This window comes from Diaporthe batatas (assembly GCF_019321695.1).
Source record: "Diaporthe batatas strain CRI 302-4 chromosome Unknown Contig00006, whole genome shotgun sequence".
NCBI classification, from domain to species: domain Eukaryota; kingdom Fungi; phylum Ascomycota; class Sordariomycetes; order Diaporthales; family Diaporthaceae; genus Diaporthe; species Diaporthe batatas.
The window spans coordinates 616,853-635,589 of NW_025408553.1; the positions used below are offsets into that span (position 1 = coordinate 616,853).

The 18,737-nt window shown below is 34.3% G+C and overlaps 4 protein-coding genes across 4 annotated transcripts; 2 read left to right on the forward strand and 2 right to left on the reverse strand.

Annotated features, from left to right (window-relative positions):
• The first annotated feature begins 8,967 nt into the window (after positions 1 to 8,967).
• Positions 8,968 to 11,632, forward strand: KVR01_006010 (uncharacterized protein). The gene is made up of 7 exons (XM_044788567.1): positions 8,968 to 9,524; positions 9,678 to 9,718; positions 9,875 to 9,901; positions 9,969 to 10,044; positions 10,111 to 10,641; positions 10,696 to 11,119; positions 11,173 to 11,632. The coding sequence occupies exons 1-7, from the start codon at positions 9,500 to 9,502 to the stop codon at positions 11,399 to 11,401; spliced, it is 1,353 nt and encodes a 450-aa protein (XP_044644813.1). The 5' UTR covers positions 8,968 to 9,499; the 3' UTR covers positions 11,402 to 11,632.
• A 547-nt stretch (positions 11,633 to 12,179) lies between these two features.
• On the forward strand, positions 12,180 to 12,629 carry KVR01_006250 (uncharacterized protein; the record flags this gene model as incomplete). The annotated part of the gene is made up of 2 exons (XM_044788575.1): positions 12,180 to 12,230; positions 12,279 to 12,629. 2 exons carry the CDS (start codon positions 12,180 to 12,182, stop codon positions 12,627 to 12,629), a joined length of 402 nt encoding a protein of 133 aa, XP_044645053.1.
• A 1,349-nt stretch (positions 12,630 to 13,978) lies between these two features.
• On the reverse strand, positions 13,979 to 15,441 carry KVR01_005888 (uncharacterized protein). Its single transcript, XM_044790642.1, has 2 exons — positions 15,206 to 15,441; positions 13,979 to 15,121 (listed from the first exon to the last, which is right to left on the reverse strand). The coding sequence occupies exons 1-2, from the start codon at positions 15,359 to 15,361 to the stop codon at positions 14,075 to 14,077; spliced, it is 1,203 nt and encodes a 400-aa protein (XP_044644691.1). The 5' UTR covers positions 15,362 to 15,441; the 3' UTR covers positions 13,979 to 14,074.
• A 1,617-nt stretch (positions 15,442 to 17,058) lies between these two features.
• On the reverse strand, positions 17,059 to 18,455 carry KVR01_005925 (uncharacterized protein; the record flags this gene model as incomplete). The annotated part of the gene is made up of 2 exons (XM_044785664.1): positions 17,536 to 18,455; positions 17,059 to 17,474 (listed from the first exon to the last, which is right to left on the reverse strand). The coding sequence occupies exons 1-2, from the start codon at positions 18,335 to 18,337 to the stop codon at positions 17,059 to 17,061; spliced, it is 1,218 nt and encodes a 405-aa protein (XP_044644728.1). The 5' UTR covers positions 18,338 to 18,455.
• Between the last annotated feature and the right edge of the window lie 282 nt (positions 18,456 to 18,737).

Here is an 18,737-nt window from a genome sequence, read left to right on the forward strand (position 1 = left end):
ATTAATATAAAAGGTATAAATTTAAAAATAAAAGTTAAAAATAATAGTAATTATTAAAATTAATAAAATAATAATAATAAATAATATTTTATTTATTATTTAAAGGATTAAATATTTATTTATTATTTTATTAGTAAGGTTAATATTTTAAAACTTAAATAAAATTTAAAAATAAAGATAATTATTTAAGACTACTTTATTATAATATTTTAAAGTATTATTTTAAATATAAATATAATAAAAGTTTTAATTATTAAAAATAATAATTTAAAATATTATAATAAAAGGATTAAATATTTAATTTAATATTTTTATAAAAGATAAAATATAAATTACTTTTAGAAAAGGATATATAACGTTAATTAAATTAATAATAATTAAAATAATATTTAATATAATTTTATTTTATATTATAAACTCTAATATATTATTTTTATTATTTTTAAAGATTTAAACTAATTAAATATTAAGGTTTATAATATAATTAATAAAATAATTTATATTAAAATAGGCTTTTAATACCTTTAAGTATAAAGTTTAAATATTTATAGTTTTTTAAAATATAACTTAAAATATATTATATTTTATTTAATAAAATAAAGCTTTAATATTTATATAAATAGTTTAATTATTTATTAATAAATTAATTATATAAACTTTTATATAAGTAGGTTATAGAAATATAAATTAAAAATAATAAAATTTATTATAAAATTCTATTATTAATATTAAGTATATTTAATAAGCTTTTAATAATTTAAATTTATAATTTAAAATAATTATAATTTTAATTATATTATTATTATTAATATTATATATTTATTAAATAAAAGTTAGTTTTATATATTATTAATAAAGAAATAAACTTTTAAAATATATTTTTCTTTAAAATATAATTATAAAAATAATTTAAAAATATTTTAATAAATTTAAGTAAATATTTATTTAAAATTATTTAATTATATTATTTATAATATAAAAACTTAATTTAACTTTATTAAATTTTATAATAAAATTAATTATAAGAATAAAGTATAAATAGATATTAATAGAAGTATATTAATTAATTAATAAAGTAAAAGATATTATAAATTATTAAAATATATATTTAAGACTTTATAAATAAAATTAAATATATTTATATTAAATAAAATAGTTTATAAATAGTTATTAAAGTAATAAATAATACTATGTTTAAATAAATTAATATTAATATTTTTTATTTTTAATATATATTCTAAAATAATTAATTTTTACTTTTAATAGTAATAATATTTTAAAAGTTAAAAGAATTTAAAAGCTATAAAATACTTTATAATAATTAAATATATAAAATATAAAATATACTTTAAAATTATTATATAAATTAAATATTATATTAATAATTTAACTTTTATTTTAAAATAATATTTTATATAAAAATATAATTAAATTAAACCTTTTAAAATAATCTTATAAAAGAGTTATAATATAACTATTTAAATAAAAATATACTTAAAGTATTTAAATTAATATAAATTAAATTATATTATTAAAAATATATAAAAAATAATATATAAAAAGTAATAAATATAAAAATTAATATAAAGAATATAATAATTAAAAATATTAGATAATAAACATAAGCTTAAATATTTAAAATTAAAGTAATATAATATTATTTATATAATAAAAAGGAGAGACTTTTAAAATTAAAGAATAAATTAAATTATTATATTATATATAAAAAGTTAATAATTATAAACTTACTTTAAAATTAAAATATAAAAATATTATTATAATATTAAATACTCTTTTAATATATTTATAATAATAAAACTTTAAAAATTAATTAATAAAAGAGTAATTAATTTTAAATAATATAATAAAACTTTTATTAAAATATATAAATATTTAAAATATATTTTATATATAAAGTTAAAATATACTTATAAAGTTATTTAAAAGATAAAATAATTATATAAAAATATATTAATAAAAATAAAATATATATTTTAATTTAATTATTAATAATTTAATATATGAATATAAAGTTAATTTTAACTTTAATATTAAAAGATATATTTTTAAAATAATAGTTTTTAATTTTATATAATATTATATAAATATATATATAATTAAAAATTAAATTTTAAAAAGATTTTTATTTAATTATTATTAAAAATAGTTTATAAATATTTATATAAAATAATTATTTAAATTTTAAACTATTTTATAAAATTATAAAATTAAATATATATTAATTTATAATTTATTAACTTTATTTATATAAAAGTTATATATAATTATATTATTATATAATCTTTACTTATTTATTACTATAAATAATATAGTTAGTTTTAATTTTATTAAAATATAAATAAATAATACCTTTATATTTATAATTTAATATTTTAAAAGAAATAATTAACTATATATTATAAAGTTAAAAATTAAAAACCTACCTTTCTTACTTATAAAATAATTTAAACTTTAATAATTATAAAATTATATAAATTAATAAAATAATTAATTTTATTTAAAAAATAAAATATATATTTTAATTTAATTATTAATAATTTAATATATGAATATAAAGTTAATTTTAACTTTTATTAAAAGATATATTTTTAAAATATTTTTTAATTTTATATAATATTATATAAATATATATATAATTAAAAATTAAATTTTAAAAGATTTATTATTTAATTATTATTAAAAATAGTTTATAAATATTTATATAAAATAATTATTTAAATTTTAAACTATTTTATAAAATTATAAAATTAAATATATATTAATTTATAATTTATTAACTTTATTTATATAAAAGTTATATATAATTATATTATTATATAATTTACTTATTTATTACTATAAATAATATAGTTAGTTTTAATTTTATTAAAATATAAATAAATAATACCTTTATACTTTATAATTTAATATTTTAAAAAAGGAAATAACTAACTATATATTATAAAGTTAAAAATTAAAAACCTACCTTTCTTACTTATAAAAATAATTTAAACTTTAATAATTATAAAATTATATAAATTAATAAAATAATTAATTTTATTTAAAAAATAAAATATATTACTTAAACTTATATAATATAAAATTTAAAATTAAAGAGATAAATATAAATTATAATAATATTTTAATTAAAAACTTTATTTATATTATTTATAGTAATATAATTATAATAAAACCTTATAAAAATAATTATAAATAATTTAATATTTATTTATAATAATAAATTAATAATATTAATTAAAAACTAAAATATATTCTATTTAATATAAATATATTAAAACTATATATATTTATAAATAAATTACTTATTAATATTATTAATTTAAACTTATAAATTAATTTTATTATTATACTTAAAAATAAGGAATTAAATAATAATAACTTTAAATTATAAACTAACTTAATTTATTAAAATTTAATAAAATATAAAAGTTATTTATAATATTCTAATATTAGAAATATATAGAATAATAGTTAGATTTAATATTAATATTACTTTAAAACTACTTTTAATTTTATTATTTTAAAACTATTATTATTAAAAATCCTTTTATTATTTATATAAACTTTTATTATTATATAAATATTTAATTAAATTTAAAATTATAATTAAAAATTTAATAATTAATATTAAATATTAATAACTTTTTTAAAGTAAAAGTTTATTTTTATATAATTATAAATTTAATTATTAATAATTATTTCTTTTTTATTTATAATAGAGTTATTAAAATTATAAACTTAAATAATAAAGTATAGTTACTTTATTTAGTTATCTTTAGTTTATATAATAAATTAAGTAACTATTTTTAAATAGTTTTACTTATAATATAGTAGAGTTAATAAATAGGTATTTATTTAAATAAAGCTAAAACTTTTAAAGGAATAATAGCTTTTATCTTCACTATTTTAATTAATTTATACTTAAGTTATATAATAATATTATATATAGTACTTAATAGTATTAAAATTAGCTTATAGTTTATAATAGTTTTAATTTTTAATAGATTAATAATATTAACCTAAATTAATTAAATATAACTTAATATATTAATATAAGAAGGTATTTTTAATAATAAATAGTATTATAAATAATTATAAAGTTATTATAAAAGTTTTATATAATAAATTTAATTAAGTTAATCTTTAAAAGATATATTATATTTTATTTTTAAAACTTTAACTATTTACTTTTAGTTTAATAGTAGAATTAAAAATAATAAATAGTTTATACTTAATTTTCTATTAAATATTAGATTAATAAAATAAAAAAGTTTAATTTATTAAAAATATTATATTTTTATAATTAAAACTTTAACTTTAAAAATATTATATTTAATTATTTTCTATAAATTAATTAAAAACTCTATTTTTATTTTTATTATTATTAATATATAAACCTTCTATATTAATAATAAATACTATATAATTTAAATTTATTAATTCCTTTTCTTTATTTATTTAAATATTAAAGTATTATATAAATATATTATTATTCCTTTAAAGTATATTTTATTAATTAATAACCTTTCTAATTATATATAAAATAATACTTTTAATAAAAATTCCTTTATTAAATTAGTTATTATATTTAAATAAATAATTATTATAATTATTATTATAATTATTAAATTTATTATAATTAAAAATCTATTATTATTATTAAAATTATTTATATATATATTAAAGTTTTATAAAAGTTTTTTTATTATAAAAGCTATTATATAAATAGTTTAAATTACTATTATAGTTAGTATACTCTTTATAATAATATTAATTAAAAAAATTAATCTTTATTATTATAATTATAATTTTTATAAAGAATATTAAATAATTATTAAGTTATTAACTTTTATATATTTAAAAGTAATATATAAGTTTATATAAAGTTATTTTATAAATTAAAAGGATTAAATAAAGCTATAATAAACTTTAATACTTTCTTTATTATTTAAAATATATTATTTTATATTATAAATTATTATATTTATAATATTTAAAATTTAATTATAAATATTTAATTTATTAAATAATAATTATAAAACTTATAATTAATTTTTATTAAAGTTCTTTTATTAAAGTTTTATAAAAGTAAATATATTTTAATTTATATAATAATTTTAATAATTAATATAATTATTAAAATAAATTTTTAATTTTAATATATAATTTAAAATAAATTTATATATATAATATTTTATATATAATATATTTTATTCTTCCTTTAAGGATATAAAAATATTAATTTAAATTATATTATATTAATATTTATATTCTTATAAATAATAAAGAAAATTTAAATTTTATTATTAAAAATATTATATAAGTTTTAATATATATATTTTTATTTTATATATTTTATTAAAATTAATAATAATATTAATATTAATTAAATTATTTTTATTTTTATAATAAAAGTATATAATATAGGTTATATTACTTTTTTATTTTAAGGGCTTTAACTTTTATTATTTTTATTATTAATAGGAGGTTTTAAAGGTTTTAAAAATCCTAAAAGTTTTTTATTATTTCTATTATTAGATAGTTTTAAAGGATTTAAAGGCTTTAATAGTTCTTTTTTTCTATTATTATTAAATAGTTTTAAGGGATTTAATAAACTTAAAGGTTTAAAAGAATTAAAAGGTTTAAAAGGTTTTAAAAGTAGACTTAATAACTTTAAAAATCTAATAAAAGGTATATTTTTATTTTTATTTAAGTTTTATAAAGTTATATATATTTATAATTTTAGTATAATTTAAATTATAAATAATTTTATTAATATAGATTATTTATTTATTTTTATTAATAAATTTTTTTAAAAGTAGAATAATTAATAAAGTACCTTTAAAGTTATTAAATATAATAATATTTAGGGTTTAATAATATTTAATATAAATATTTTTATTTATATAATTTTTATTTTTTTAAATAGTTTTTATTAGTTTTATTAAATATATTTTTATTTTAATTATTAAAATTAAATTTAAATTTATAAAAGATTTTTAATATTTAAGTTAATATATCCTTTTATATAATATATAATTTATATATTAAAGTATTCCTTAAAAGACTTTTTATTAGGTTTTATTATTTAATTAATTAAAAGTAGGTTTTAATATTAATATAATTAAAAATATATTATTTTAAATAAAATTAAAAATAGAGTTATAATAATAATTTATATTAAGGCTTTATATAATATAAAATAAAAATAAATAATAATATAAAAGAAGATAAATAGAATATAATAGAGTATATATATATTTAATAAATTATATATAATAATTAAAAATATTTAAAATAATAATTAATAAATTAAATAGTTATATATTAAATATTACTTTAAAGATTATTATAATATAATAATTAAATTAAAAATAATAAATCTTAAATAAATATTAAGTTTTTAATATATTTATAATTTAAAGGTTATAAATTAAAATAATATTAAAAGAATAATTTAATTTAACTTTAAGAGTTTTTTTAACTTTTATTAATTTAATAAAGATATACTTAATATAATTATAATTAGAATAAAAACTTATTTTTTAATAAATATTAAAATTAATTTTAATTATTAATTTATTTATTTTTAAATAATAGGATTTAGTAATAATAGTATTATTAAAAGTATAGTAAGTATAGAGAGAGAAAGAGTAGAAAAGAGTATAAGAGAGAAGAGTTATTATTATAAATATATTAATAAAGTATAATTATATTTTATTTAATAGTATAAAGGTAAATATAATATATTTTAACTTTTTTATAATAATAAAGTTTAATAAATATATAAATAAGAGGGAAGATTAAATAAAGTTAAACTTAATATTTAATATTAATTTATTTATTAAAGTTAATTATTTAATAAAATAATTTATAAATTATATAAGTTATACTTTTATTTAAGTTATTATTTTAAATATTAATAAAGTTATTTAATAAAAGAAGATTATAGATTTTAAATTTTTAAAATTACTATACTTTTTAAAATATTTATTAAAAGTATAAATAAAGAGTTATTAATAAAAGTTAAAAATAAATTTTAAATCTTTAAAGATTATTAAAGTTTTTTAAAATATAATAAATATATATAACTTATTATATATTTTTAATTAATAAATTAATATTAATATTAATTATTATTATATTTTTATTATAATTATTATAGTTTTAATTAATAGATTAATATTAATATTAATTATTTTTATAATATTAATATAATTATTTTATTTATTATAATAATTAATTATTTCTTTATATTTTACTATTTATAATTACTTAAAATAACTACTAATTAATATTAATATAAATTATTATATATATATATATAAAAAGTAGTTTAGTTAGTTAAATTAGATTATATAAAAGGGAGGAAGCTAGGCTTAAAGGGCTGACAATAAGTCCCTCACTATAGTCTACCAACTAGGGTCATATAACCCAAACTATCTACTGGTTGCGATTGCCTCTATTCCCACAGTGACCAAGTTTCCGCAAAGCATTATATACACTGACAATCTATTCCCTACATAGTCGGACCCTCATGCATTCTATTAAGTCCAAGGATCAAGTTCTCTCTGCTTACGAGTTGTCACCATCGAGCTTTGAAACTATGTTATGAGTCAATTGAAAGTGATTATTTATTAAATGCCTAGGTGTGTATACCGGCTCAAGTGCAATATGCCGTGCTGGCCTCGGGCCCGTTTGTGTTGTCATTATTTCAGCAATCTACGCTTGGTATCAAGAGGGGCTACTGGCATTCCTCGCGCTGGTATCTCGTTTAATGCGGCGCAGTGTCCCTTAAAGGGCTTAGGGAAGGGTAGTTCCCCTTATTTCTCTTTCAGCTGGGGCAAGGTGGGCGATTCTAGACGGGCTATAATATAAGTGGTAGTAGAGATGCTCTACTAGTAGTTGTTACGTGTATAATTCAGACGATGAGTAACGTGAGAATGATGAGAGTCACTGGCAGGTCTTCCAAGCCATGCCCTTTTATGTGAGGATTTGGTAGCTTCACTCGTATGGTAGCAACGCTTTTAAATCGATAGCATACTGTATTCTCTCTGCACTGTTATTGGCACTGTATTCTTTTAAACGCTGGGTCTTAAGCGTTTACTACGATATGAAGGCGCTATATGCTTTTTATATATATGGGAATTAGAAACGAAACCACCTGATAACACAGATTTGTGAGAATAGGGGCCAGAGTGGTTGCAGCAAGGGGAAAAGATGATGCGAGGACCCGGAGCCGAGAAAGTCTTGGTCCGAGAGTACTGATCTGGTGTCCTCCCTTTCAAGATTGACTCAGAGGCAACTGTCGAATGCAGAGTGGCTGTACAGAGTGGCGGTACGGAGTGGCCGTCACGGAGAGACACCTGGCTCCTGATGGCAAGGACCCACATTGCATCTTGGGGACAAGAGGTGGGTTCCAGTCCAGGGAACAATAAATACGTACGGATTACTGGAAATGGGGAGACCCTGAAGCTACCGTTTGGGCTACTCGGCTACTCGATCACTACTCCGTAGAAAAGCGAGCAGCCGGGCATGGGTAGTGGCCGGGGTCCATCACGGCAAACAAGACGTCAGATTGTCAGTCATACCAGCATATCTGGCGGCAGTCTGAACAGGGAGATCGGGTTATCCTTCAGCGTGACTGCCTGGGGAATTAATAATGCAACGCAGGCATGATGATGATCTGGATCCAGTCGGTAGTGAACCGTACTCCGAACGGTCCATCATTTGACAGCGCAACATCGTCCACAGCGAGCCAAGCCGTTTTGGTTGCACAGATCATAAACTGGCGCCCTCACGGTCTGGCTCTGCCCGTTTCCAGCCAATGGGAAGCCGTGGTGCAGCCGGGCGGTGGGGAGCAACGGCCAACAGAACGCGCCTTCCCAAAAAGGGGCGTGTCAAATCAACAAATGGCAAGAGCGAGATTGGGGCCACCTTGGACCACTTACCCCTGCGCTGCCCTGCCGAGAGAGAGAGCACGAGGTGAGATGAGACGACGGACTGCGGACTTGGGGACACAGGCAAGACTGCAAAATTTCACCCCACTAAAGCTAGAGCTGACAGGGGGGCCGGGGGTCCTGGGGTGAATTGCTGCAGCGGTGCAGCCAGCAGGGTGCAGCTGTGGCAGTTGTGTGCACAGGTGCAGCAGTAGCAACCAACAGCAGAACCCACCTTTCAGGCTCTCTCTCTGTCCCCAGCTGCGTGGGGCCATTGGCAGGCGTGGGCAAGGGTGCACGACCCCAGCAAGCAATTCCCACATCCACATCGCCCCGAAACCTTGCAACTTTCAACACCAACCTGGCCTCGCCCTGCCTGTCTCGAGCTACACCACCCACAACCCACCACCCACCACCCAACCGTCCTCCTCCACCACCCGCCGTCGCCAGATCAATCCTCGTTCTTGTCGGCTGTCCCCTGCTCCTCTTTCTTGTTTCACCGTATTCGCAACTATTGTCTTTGCTCAACAGTCGCGACAATGCGTGAGATCATCAGCGTCAACGGTATGAGAACCCTTCGCTGCCCTCCCCTCTCCTGACCCCGACCGAAACGCGTCCTTCCTTGACCGCAATGCCCCCGACCACTCCCGTCAACCCCCTCAGATGCACTCCCGACCGCCTGTATCCCCGTTGTTTGTACTGACTCTTGTGTTTCAGTCGGCCAGGCTGGTTGCCAGATCGCCAACTCGTGCTGGGAGGTAAGTTTTGCACTCATCTCGTCGACTCGCGCGGCCGCCCGGTCAACATGTCAACAAATCGCCTCCAAAAAATCACCCCCGCCCTCCGAGACACTCGTGCCATCGGCAGACCGACCACCACCACGAGCAATACTGACATGACCCCCCGAAATCTAGCTCTACTGTCTCGAGCATGGTATTCAGGTACGTTGAACCCTTATCCGACCGAAATTATTATCTTGAGCCCAACTGACGCGTTATCTCTGTGCAGCCCGATGGATACCTGACCGACGAGCGCAAGGCCGCCGACCCCGACCAGGGCTTCAGCACTTTCTTCTCCGAGACAGGTACGTGGGACTTGCACGTAATTCCAGCCCGTCCGCGGATTTTTCTCTGACACTGGGTGAACACAGGCCAGGGCAAGTATGTCCCGCGAACAATCTACTGCGATCTTGAGCCCAACGTCGTCGACGAGGTCCGCACCGGCCCATACCGAAGCCTCTTCCACCCCGAGCACATGATCACTGGCAAGGAGGATGCCTCCAACAACTATGCTCGTGGCCACTACACCGTTGGCAAGGAGCTCATCGACGGTGTCCTCGACAAGATCCGCCGCGTTGCCGATGCCTGCGCCGGTCTCCAGGGCTTCCTGGTCTTCCACTCTTTCGGTGGTGGTACCGGCTCTGGTTTCGGCGCTCTCCTCATGGAGCGTCTGTCCGTCGACTACGGCAAGAAGAGCAAGCTGGAGTTCTGCGTCTACCCTGCTCCTCAGACCTCGGTTGCCGTCGTTGAGCCCTACAACTCGATCCTGACAACCCACACCACCCTGGAGCACGCCGACTGCTCCTTCATGGTCGACAACGAGGCCATCTACGACATTTGCCGCCGCAACCTCGGGCTCGAGCGCCCCAACTACATCAACCTGAACCGCTTGATTGCTCAGGGTTCGTCTCGCGCATTCCAGAACCCATAGTTGTAGGATGCTAATGCGGCCACAGTTGTCTCTTCCATCACCGCTTCCCTGCGTTTCGATGGCTCCCTGAACGTCGACTTGAACGAGTTCCAGACCAACCTTGTGCCATACCCGCGTATCCACTTCCCTCTGGTCGCCTACGCGCCCGTCATCTCTGCCGCCAAGGCTGCCCACGAGTCCAACTCGGTCCAGGAGATGACCATGTCCTGCTTCGAGCCTTACAACCAGATGGTCAAGTGTGACCCCAGGAACGGCAAGTACATGGCTACCTGCCTGCTGTACCGTGGCGACGTTGTGCCCAAGGATGCCCACGGTGCCGTGGCCACGCTCAAGACCAAGCGCACCATCCAGTTTGTCGACTGGTGCCCTACCGGTTTCAAGCTTGGTATCTGCTTCCAGCCCCCTGAGCAGGTGCCCAACGGTGATCTCGCCAAGGTTGACCGTGCTGTGTAAGTACTCTCAAACTCGCCCCACGATGACTGCTGCTAACGACATGCTTCAGTTGCATGCTCTCCAACACAACTGCCATTGCTGAGGCTTGGTCTGCTCTTTCCCAGAAGTTCGATCTCATGTACTCCAAGCGCGCGTTCGTCCACTGGTACGTCGGTGAGGGTATGGAGGAAGGTGAATTCTCTGAGGCTCGGGAGGATCTGGCTGCTCTTGAGCGTGATTACGAGGAGGTTGCTACCGACTCCATGGGCGAGGAGGGTGACATCGATGTCGAGTACTAAAGCGTGTTGGAGATCTGAGGGAGTCTTCTTGGCAAACATACCCCATTGACTTCGCTCTACTATTGTGAGCACACATGTGTGATCCTGGTTTCCCAGGGACAATGTGCTGCGGATCATGAAGATTAGATAGTGACCCTTTCCTTCACTGTTAGATCGAGGTGGAGATTACCCAACTTTAATCACAGGACACAAAATTGTACGGAGTCCAAAAGAACATACTTTGCAAAAGGATTTTTGACTTTTGAGCCTCAGTGCAATACCACTTCCCCCAGGATCTGACGTGAGACAGGCAGGTCTCAACACAGGCCATGTGGAGACTCCACAAAGATGCAGCCTAACTTGGACGCCTTGCTGGGTAATTTACTCGCTGACAAGCCAGGTGCTAGAGATGTCCTACTGCTGAAGCTGGTACAACTTTTCTGGTGTCCGGCCTGACTCACCGGCAAGAAGTGCAAACTGGTGCCTGTGCTGGGCCCACACTTGTTTTCACAACAGGCCAGTACAAATGTCCTCCAGTGCTCGCACCTTCCAGCAGCTTGGACTTGTTTCTTGCCAATCACAGAACACAGCCTCGCCTGAGAGATCTCAGCTTGCAACTGGAGACCTCAAATGCGCTTGTCAAACAGCCTTGCGACAGCACTCATCCTCCGCGGTGTCATTGCCTTTCGCTCTTGAAGCTATTCCCGTGCCCTCAGAAAATCTGAACTCCCCAGTCAGAACTTCCATATTGTTTTGCCACCACGTCAGAGGAAAGACAGCAACAAAAACATCAACAAAAATGGCTTCTCAAACCAACGAAAACGCCGATTACGACTTCGCGGCCGCCAACGCCGGCGCAGCCCCTACCTTCCCCGTCCAAGCCAACCACCTCAAGCAGGGCGGCCACGTTGTCCTCGACGGCCACCCGTGCAAGATCACCAGCATCGCCAAGTCCAAGCCGGGCAAGCACGGCCACGCCAAGGTTGTCGTCACGGGCGTCGACGTCTTCACGGGCAAGAAATACGAAGGCGGCGGGCCCGCGGGGCACACCATGGAGGTGCCGGTCGTCAAGAAGACGAGCCACATGCTGCTCAACGTCGGGCACGAGGGCTGGCTCACGCTGTTTGACGTCGCCACCGGCCAGGAGAAGATCGACGTCAAGTGCCCGGAGGGTGAGCTTGGCGAGAGGATCCGGGGCAAATTCAAGGAGGGGAAGGATGTTAGTGTGATCGTGCTTGGCTCTTTGTAACACGGCAACAGTTTGGGTCCCGAAATATCGTACTATGAATTGAGACGGGTTTGGATACCTAGGTACTTGACGCGCCGATTCAGGTGACTCTGGACGTACCCATAGCGTACACTGCCCGAGATCTATGCCAATGATAATCACTGAACACCAAATGCATGCTTATTACCGTGCAATACCTAGGTACCTATCCCATGAAATAATGGAGACAGTTTCCCATATAAATAGATCTCATTGATAACCCTCCGATGGCTGGTAAAGTTGCACGGTCCACACTGTTGGAACAAGTCCTGCTGTCCCCTGCCCGGCATATCCCTCCCTTCCTAATAATTCAGGTGATACTTCAAATGGAATAGATTGTATCTCCATCCCTGTCAATGTGTAGGGTGACTATATGACTTCCGTCGCGGTGTTGAAACTTCATAGTCAAATGGTTATCATGACCATGCCATGTCTTGCTTCCTTCGGGACTACATAATGGAAGAAGGCCACCTAAAAACCAGATCCTCAACGCTTGATCAGTGGAGATTTGAATATAGGAATTCACTTACTCATGTATTGAAGTGCATTTAACTGAAGCACGTACAAATTTCTTGTCAAGACCAGTCTTCTCTCGGCTTGCGCAGCGGAATAAGTGCACATGTGTACAGCAAGGGGTTTATGAATTCAATGCGGATGCTTTGGTGGCTGAGGCAGGTCTCAAGATAAGCACTTCGAAAGGATCCTGGTTAGATTTGAAGAGAGATTTCAATACCGTGGAAGTTCTACAGTTAACAGCAGTGAGAGAAAAAGCAAGCAAAAGGGACTGTACGGCACTTATATACTGCTAGGAATAGCCAATCATCAGATTGGTTATTCTGATCTTTGGCCGAATGGGAGAGCGTGTGGCTAGCCGTCTCGCCTCCTGTTGCAGCAAAATGGTTGATTGGATTGCCTGTGTGAGGAGTTTAATCCCCATACATATAAAACGTATGTGGCGCCTTCACACAGTGGTAAACACGCAAGACTCGGCATTTTTAACCCCCCCCCCCCAAAAAAAAACAGTGCTAATAACAGTGCAGAGAGAATACAGTACGTGTCCCGAAAGTTAAAGATCGACGGCTTTCAGTTCCCGGTCGCTCATTTAGTCGATTCAGAAACTTTATCGGCTACTTGGCTTGTAAATACGGATCTATTGATATCGTGTCTTGAGTGACATTTGTAGTTTGGTGTAACTGAGGCGTAAAAAGCCGCGGAAAGATCTCAAGGGCTGCTTTCTACTGTAGAGTGATGGGTCTATGATCAATCGAGCCGCACATTGAACGGAACTTTCTACTAGACCACTTTTCATGGGCGACGTGTCCGGTTACCTATTTTGTGGGACGATTCAGGCAGTAGATTGTGCGAGAACGGATTTGCTGTCATAATTTTGATTTACATTCTTTCCAATTTCCTGCCACAGGCTCAAGTTACCAGAAGTCGTCGAAACCAACATTCGGGCTCGGTATCCTGACTCGCGGTCCTCCTCGATTCCTTCTCGGTCGTATTGCAGCTTGACACCTCGGGCATGCTTTCATCTCACAGCTTGGACACTGCAGCAGATAAGTCCAACTCTCCTGGCACTTTGGGCATGCTGTACGGCCTTGAACTTTTGCCCACCAGCCGCCATGGTGGCAGGCTGCTGTGCTTCCCCTGGCGAAGTCGGAATATGTGGTGTGTTGCCGGTTTCTTCTTAAATTTTCTTCGATGATCCTCTGCCGCTCTGCTTCCTCATATCGTCTCTGTTCTGCTGCTCGCGCCTCCGCCTGTTTTTTCCTCAAAGCCTCTGCCGCTTCCTCCTCTCTTTTCTTAGTTTCCTGCTGCTGTCTCCGTTCATTTGCCATTCTCTCCATATATGCCTTCTCCCTCTCTTGCCTCCGCCGGTCTTCCCTGAAAGACATCCTACTCTGAATGACTTGTATCTTCCTGTCATCGCTGAGGTCTGCAGCATCGACCTCCTCCTTCGCCATTCTCAGTAGAGTTTGCTCTGTCTTCATTTCCGCCGACTTCATAGACAGTCGCCGCTCCTTCATATCTTTTTCGATTCTCCTTTCCTGTCTCTTTCTATCCTTACATGCCTTCTCCTCTTCACTATCTTCTCTCTTTTTGTATATGGGTGACAGCAGCCATGTTGTCCAACTATTCTTCTGTCTCTCAGCCGCATCCTCAGCAGCCAGAATGCTCTCCAGGTTCTTGATTTCCTGCTGTAGCCGCCGAATAGCTCTCTGCATTTCAAAAATCGACGCATCAAGGATGCCCTTCTTGGACCGCCATCGTGCAGCACGTTCTTGCTTCGACTTTCGGAGCGCGGCAATTTGCGTCGCGTCGACTGCATCTGATTGCGATGCGGAAGCGGTAGGCGAGTGGGGTGTTTGGCTGCTTTGAGAAGAGTTGCGACTTGCTATTATGGAGGGATAGAGGAGATCGTATGCTCGGCGCGTGTTTTCGTCCTTCAATGTCTCGTAGGCTTGTCCAAGCTTGAAGACATCAGCATCATGAGCATTGCATAGTACTTAAGTAGACAATCATGACGGATAAGGTGAGGTCCGAACTTGACACACCATTTGGAAAGCTTCGGTAGCATTGCGTTTGGGGTTCCGGTCTGGATGGAGCTTCAGCGCTAATCGTTTGTAGGATTTGGTGATCAGCTCGGGCCTGGCAGTCTGTTCCACTTCGAGGATCGCGTAATAATCTTCTGTAACCGGTGACGGAGCCATAATGCAACATCTAGACTGTACCCTTTTCAGAGCACAAGTCCCTAGGGCCACAATTCAAGCCTTGCAGAATGATGGTGGACACTGGAACACAATAAATAGCTAGAAGCATGGCTCGTAAAATTCACGTGATATTCACCAATGAGAGAAAAGAAAGAGGAGCGCTGTGTCACCCCAGACGTCCTGATCGGGGCGCCCTGGCATGTTGAGGCCTACCTGTGGAACCTCGGCGTTTTGGTCCTAGTAGAAGTATACCGCAACGTGCAGATGTGTTTGGGGTGAGTCCCACCCGATGGCAACTATGAGGTCCGGCAGCACCTGGCAGAGATTGTGGAACTCTCCGGGCCGTTCCCACATGAGTTTTTGTAGAAAGGGTATCAGGAACTCGTGAAGGAGTACTCTAGGGCTTCGACGAGGAGGGGAAAAAGAAAGGTGCCTAGCCAGTGGGCCGGCCTGGGTGGTCTTTAGAGTTCTTTCGCCGGGCTTAGACGTTGCTGATGTGCCCTCTTACATTCCATTGATATTGTCTTTCGCATTCATATCTATCATGGAGCTTGTCCAAAACTTGGCCACCGTGCCTTGAGCCATTCATTTGGAGAACGGATATTCGCACCCGCCAAAACGGCTGGTACACCCGTACAAGTTGGCCACAAGGGGCCCCATAGGGGCTGCAACCAATCAGAGGGCTCCATTCAACGTTACTTTAACCACCCACCCAGAGTGCTTTTTGTAGCCTCAACCACCCGCCCACCAAACACCCTCCCACCAAACACCCTCCCACCAAACACCCTCCCACCTACAACCTTAACGTAGGCAACGAGAAGGAGACCCAGGAGGAGATTCAGGTGCTCGGGGACTCGCCAGAGCGCCCTAGGCGACGATAAGGCAAGAAGTAGCAAACCACCAGACCAGAAGCCACGATGGGAGGGTGAGGAATTAAGGATTTATGAGGAAGTGTGTAGTTAATGAGTGTAACTTTCTGTTATGTATGGCGAATTGGTGGTGCAGATTAACGTTGGCGCACTGGGGGTACATCTTTGGGTGTACCAGCCGTTTTGGCGGGTGCGAATATCCGTTCTCTTCATTTGCATCTGTTTATGTACTGATTTACATAGAGTTATATCATATTTTAACCACTTTTATCGATATCATATGCTTTTTAAGCGCTGGGTCTTGAGCGTTTACCACTATGTGAAGGCGCCAAATACATTTTATATGTATGGGGATTAAAAATGAAACCAAATGAAGGCGCCATGTATGTTCTCGGACGTATGCGGAATAGAAGCGAAACCACATAGAGTTAGAACAGGAGCGTATGGGAGGGCCGTAATCACGTTGATGAGCTCTTAACAATGCTCTGATTCAAGACTTTCGCAAGCACCCAACCGAATGCATTGATTAGTTTGTTTCCAACCATCTTGCCACGGAACCGCCGAACTGCTCACCTGAGTTCAAGCCAACTAACAGGTACGATTCATAGCCACCTCTAGCATTCTACATTGAATCACAGCGAGCCTTTATACATTTCACGACCTCGGGAAGCACGGATCAGAGCCAGCGAAATGGGGTTGCAGAATTGTGATGGCCACACAGGGCTTTTGTAAACCTTGGCTAAATATGTGCAAAGAAAATGGTATCTTGCACGCGTTTGTGCATTTTCATCCTTGATCACACCTGCAGTCCACTCCATGAAGCCGTCTCTAATTGAGGTTGATTTCCATGGAAACCGTAGACTCGAGAATGGAGTCACCATAGAACTGCTCGGTGCCGGCATTGGCCACGTTGACGTAGTAGTCGTTTGTGACAATGCCCTGGTTCACCATCTCCACGAGCCAGTCCTTGAGGTCGCCAGACCAGGTGCCCGCTGCGCCTAGATCCCCGGCTGTCGGAAGGATGGTGGTCAACTCAACACCCTCACCCCCAGCGAGGTTGTAGTTGACACCCTGGTACATGTCCCAGCTTTGGCCCCACAGGTTGAAGGTCGCCTTGGTGCCATTATACCACGCGAGAGGCTGCTGGTTGCCCTGCCAGTGTAACCACATCTGGAACTCCTTGGTTGCGGCTGATGTCCAGTCATGGGCCTCAGGGGCCAAGACCAGGTCGAGACAGACATTGCCTGTACGTTTGTTAGCCTGAGATGCTTGATATCTAGTCGTATTGTGCCATCCATGACTTACCTCTGAAATCGGATGTGTTAGTCCTTGACCAGGTGTACGAAGATGGGATCGACGCAATGTCGCCAAGCTTCTCGTCGACATTTTTGGTCACGGCGACGTTGGAGTAGAACTTATTGTCGTTCATCGTGGCTTCGTCGAAAACAAGGTTAGCATCGGCCGTGAACTTGACACCGATCTGTCCATCGGCCAGCGTCACTACGTCGTTGTAGGTTGTGCACACTGTGCCCTCCACGGCCGACTCGACGACGCGGCCGTTGGAGACCAGAAGTCCCCATTCGTCGAGTAAAGTCTTCTGGTTCTCGCCACACATGTCTGCCGATGCAGGAGCGTTGATGACGGGGGTGGAGGCCGGCTCCACCGCCGAGGCAGAAGTGGGCTCGACCGCGGCGGAGGAGGTGGAGGACGGCTCAGCGACAGCCGTCGATGAAGTGGGAGCGGGTTCCTGAATAGGCGTGGTCTCTTGGACAGAGGTGGTCTGCTGGACAGAGGTGGTCTCCTGAACAGACGTAGACTCCTGTACAGAAGTGGGCTCAGGAACAGGCGTCGGTTCCTCAGCAACTGGCTCACTGGGAGCAGGCGACTCGACGACGGTGGTGGTGATCACGGGCGCCGAAGGTGTAACTGCATCGGCAGATGAAGAAGGTAAGCCGACGGTGGGACTCTCGGGACTGACCGCCGTCAACGACGCGTCTGTCGGCAATGCAGTCGGGAATCTGTGGTGAGAGTGGCGATGCTTGCATCGGCGGGCATCGGTGGCTGTCACAAGAAGCCCAACAAGGGCAATTTTCATGAAAGACTGCATATTGGGCCTGCAATTCTGGTGTGAAATGATCGACTGAAGTGAGTTAATAGAAGCGAAAGTCAAAAGGTCCTCTGGACGCTGCGAAAAGGAGTGAATCGAAGCGGTCAGAACGGTCTGCCAGATACCGATGCAGCGGTGATAGTTAAAGATCGGAAAGATTGTTTAAATTCAAGTCTATATGTCAATGATGCTTCTGTGGGTCCAGATTTGGTCTTGGCTCTCCTGAGTGCCGAAGACCTTGGCCAGGCCGGTTGTGTTGTGTGTAACCTACATACATCCCCTTTAATCTCTAATTAATACCCAAGTATCTATCTCCTGCATAACCATGCAGGCGATAGGGTTCGAGATTCGATTAGATCCCGATGCTGTCGGGTGGCGGCTCAGCCGCGGCTAATTTGTT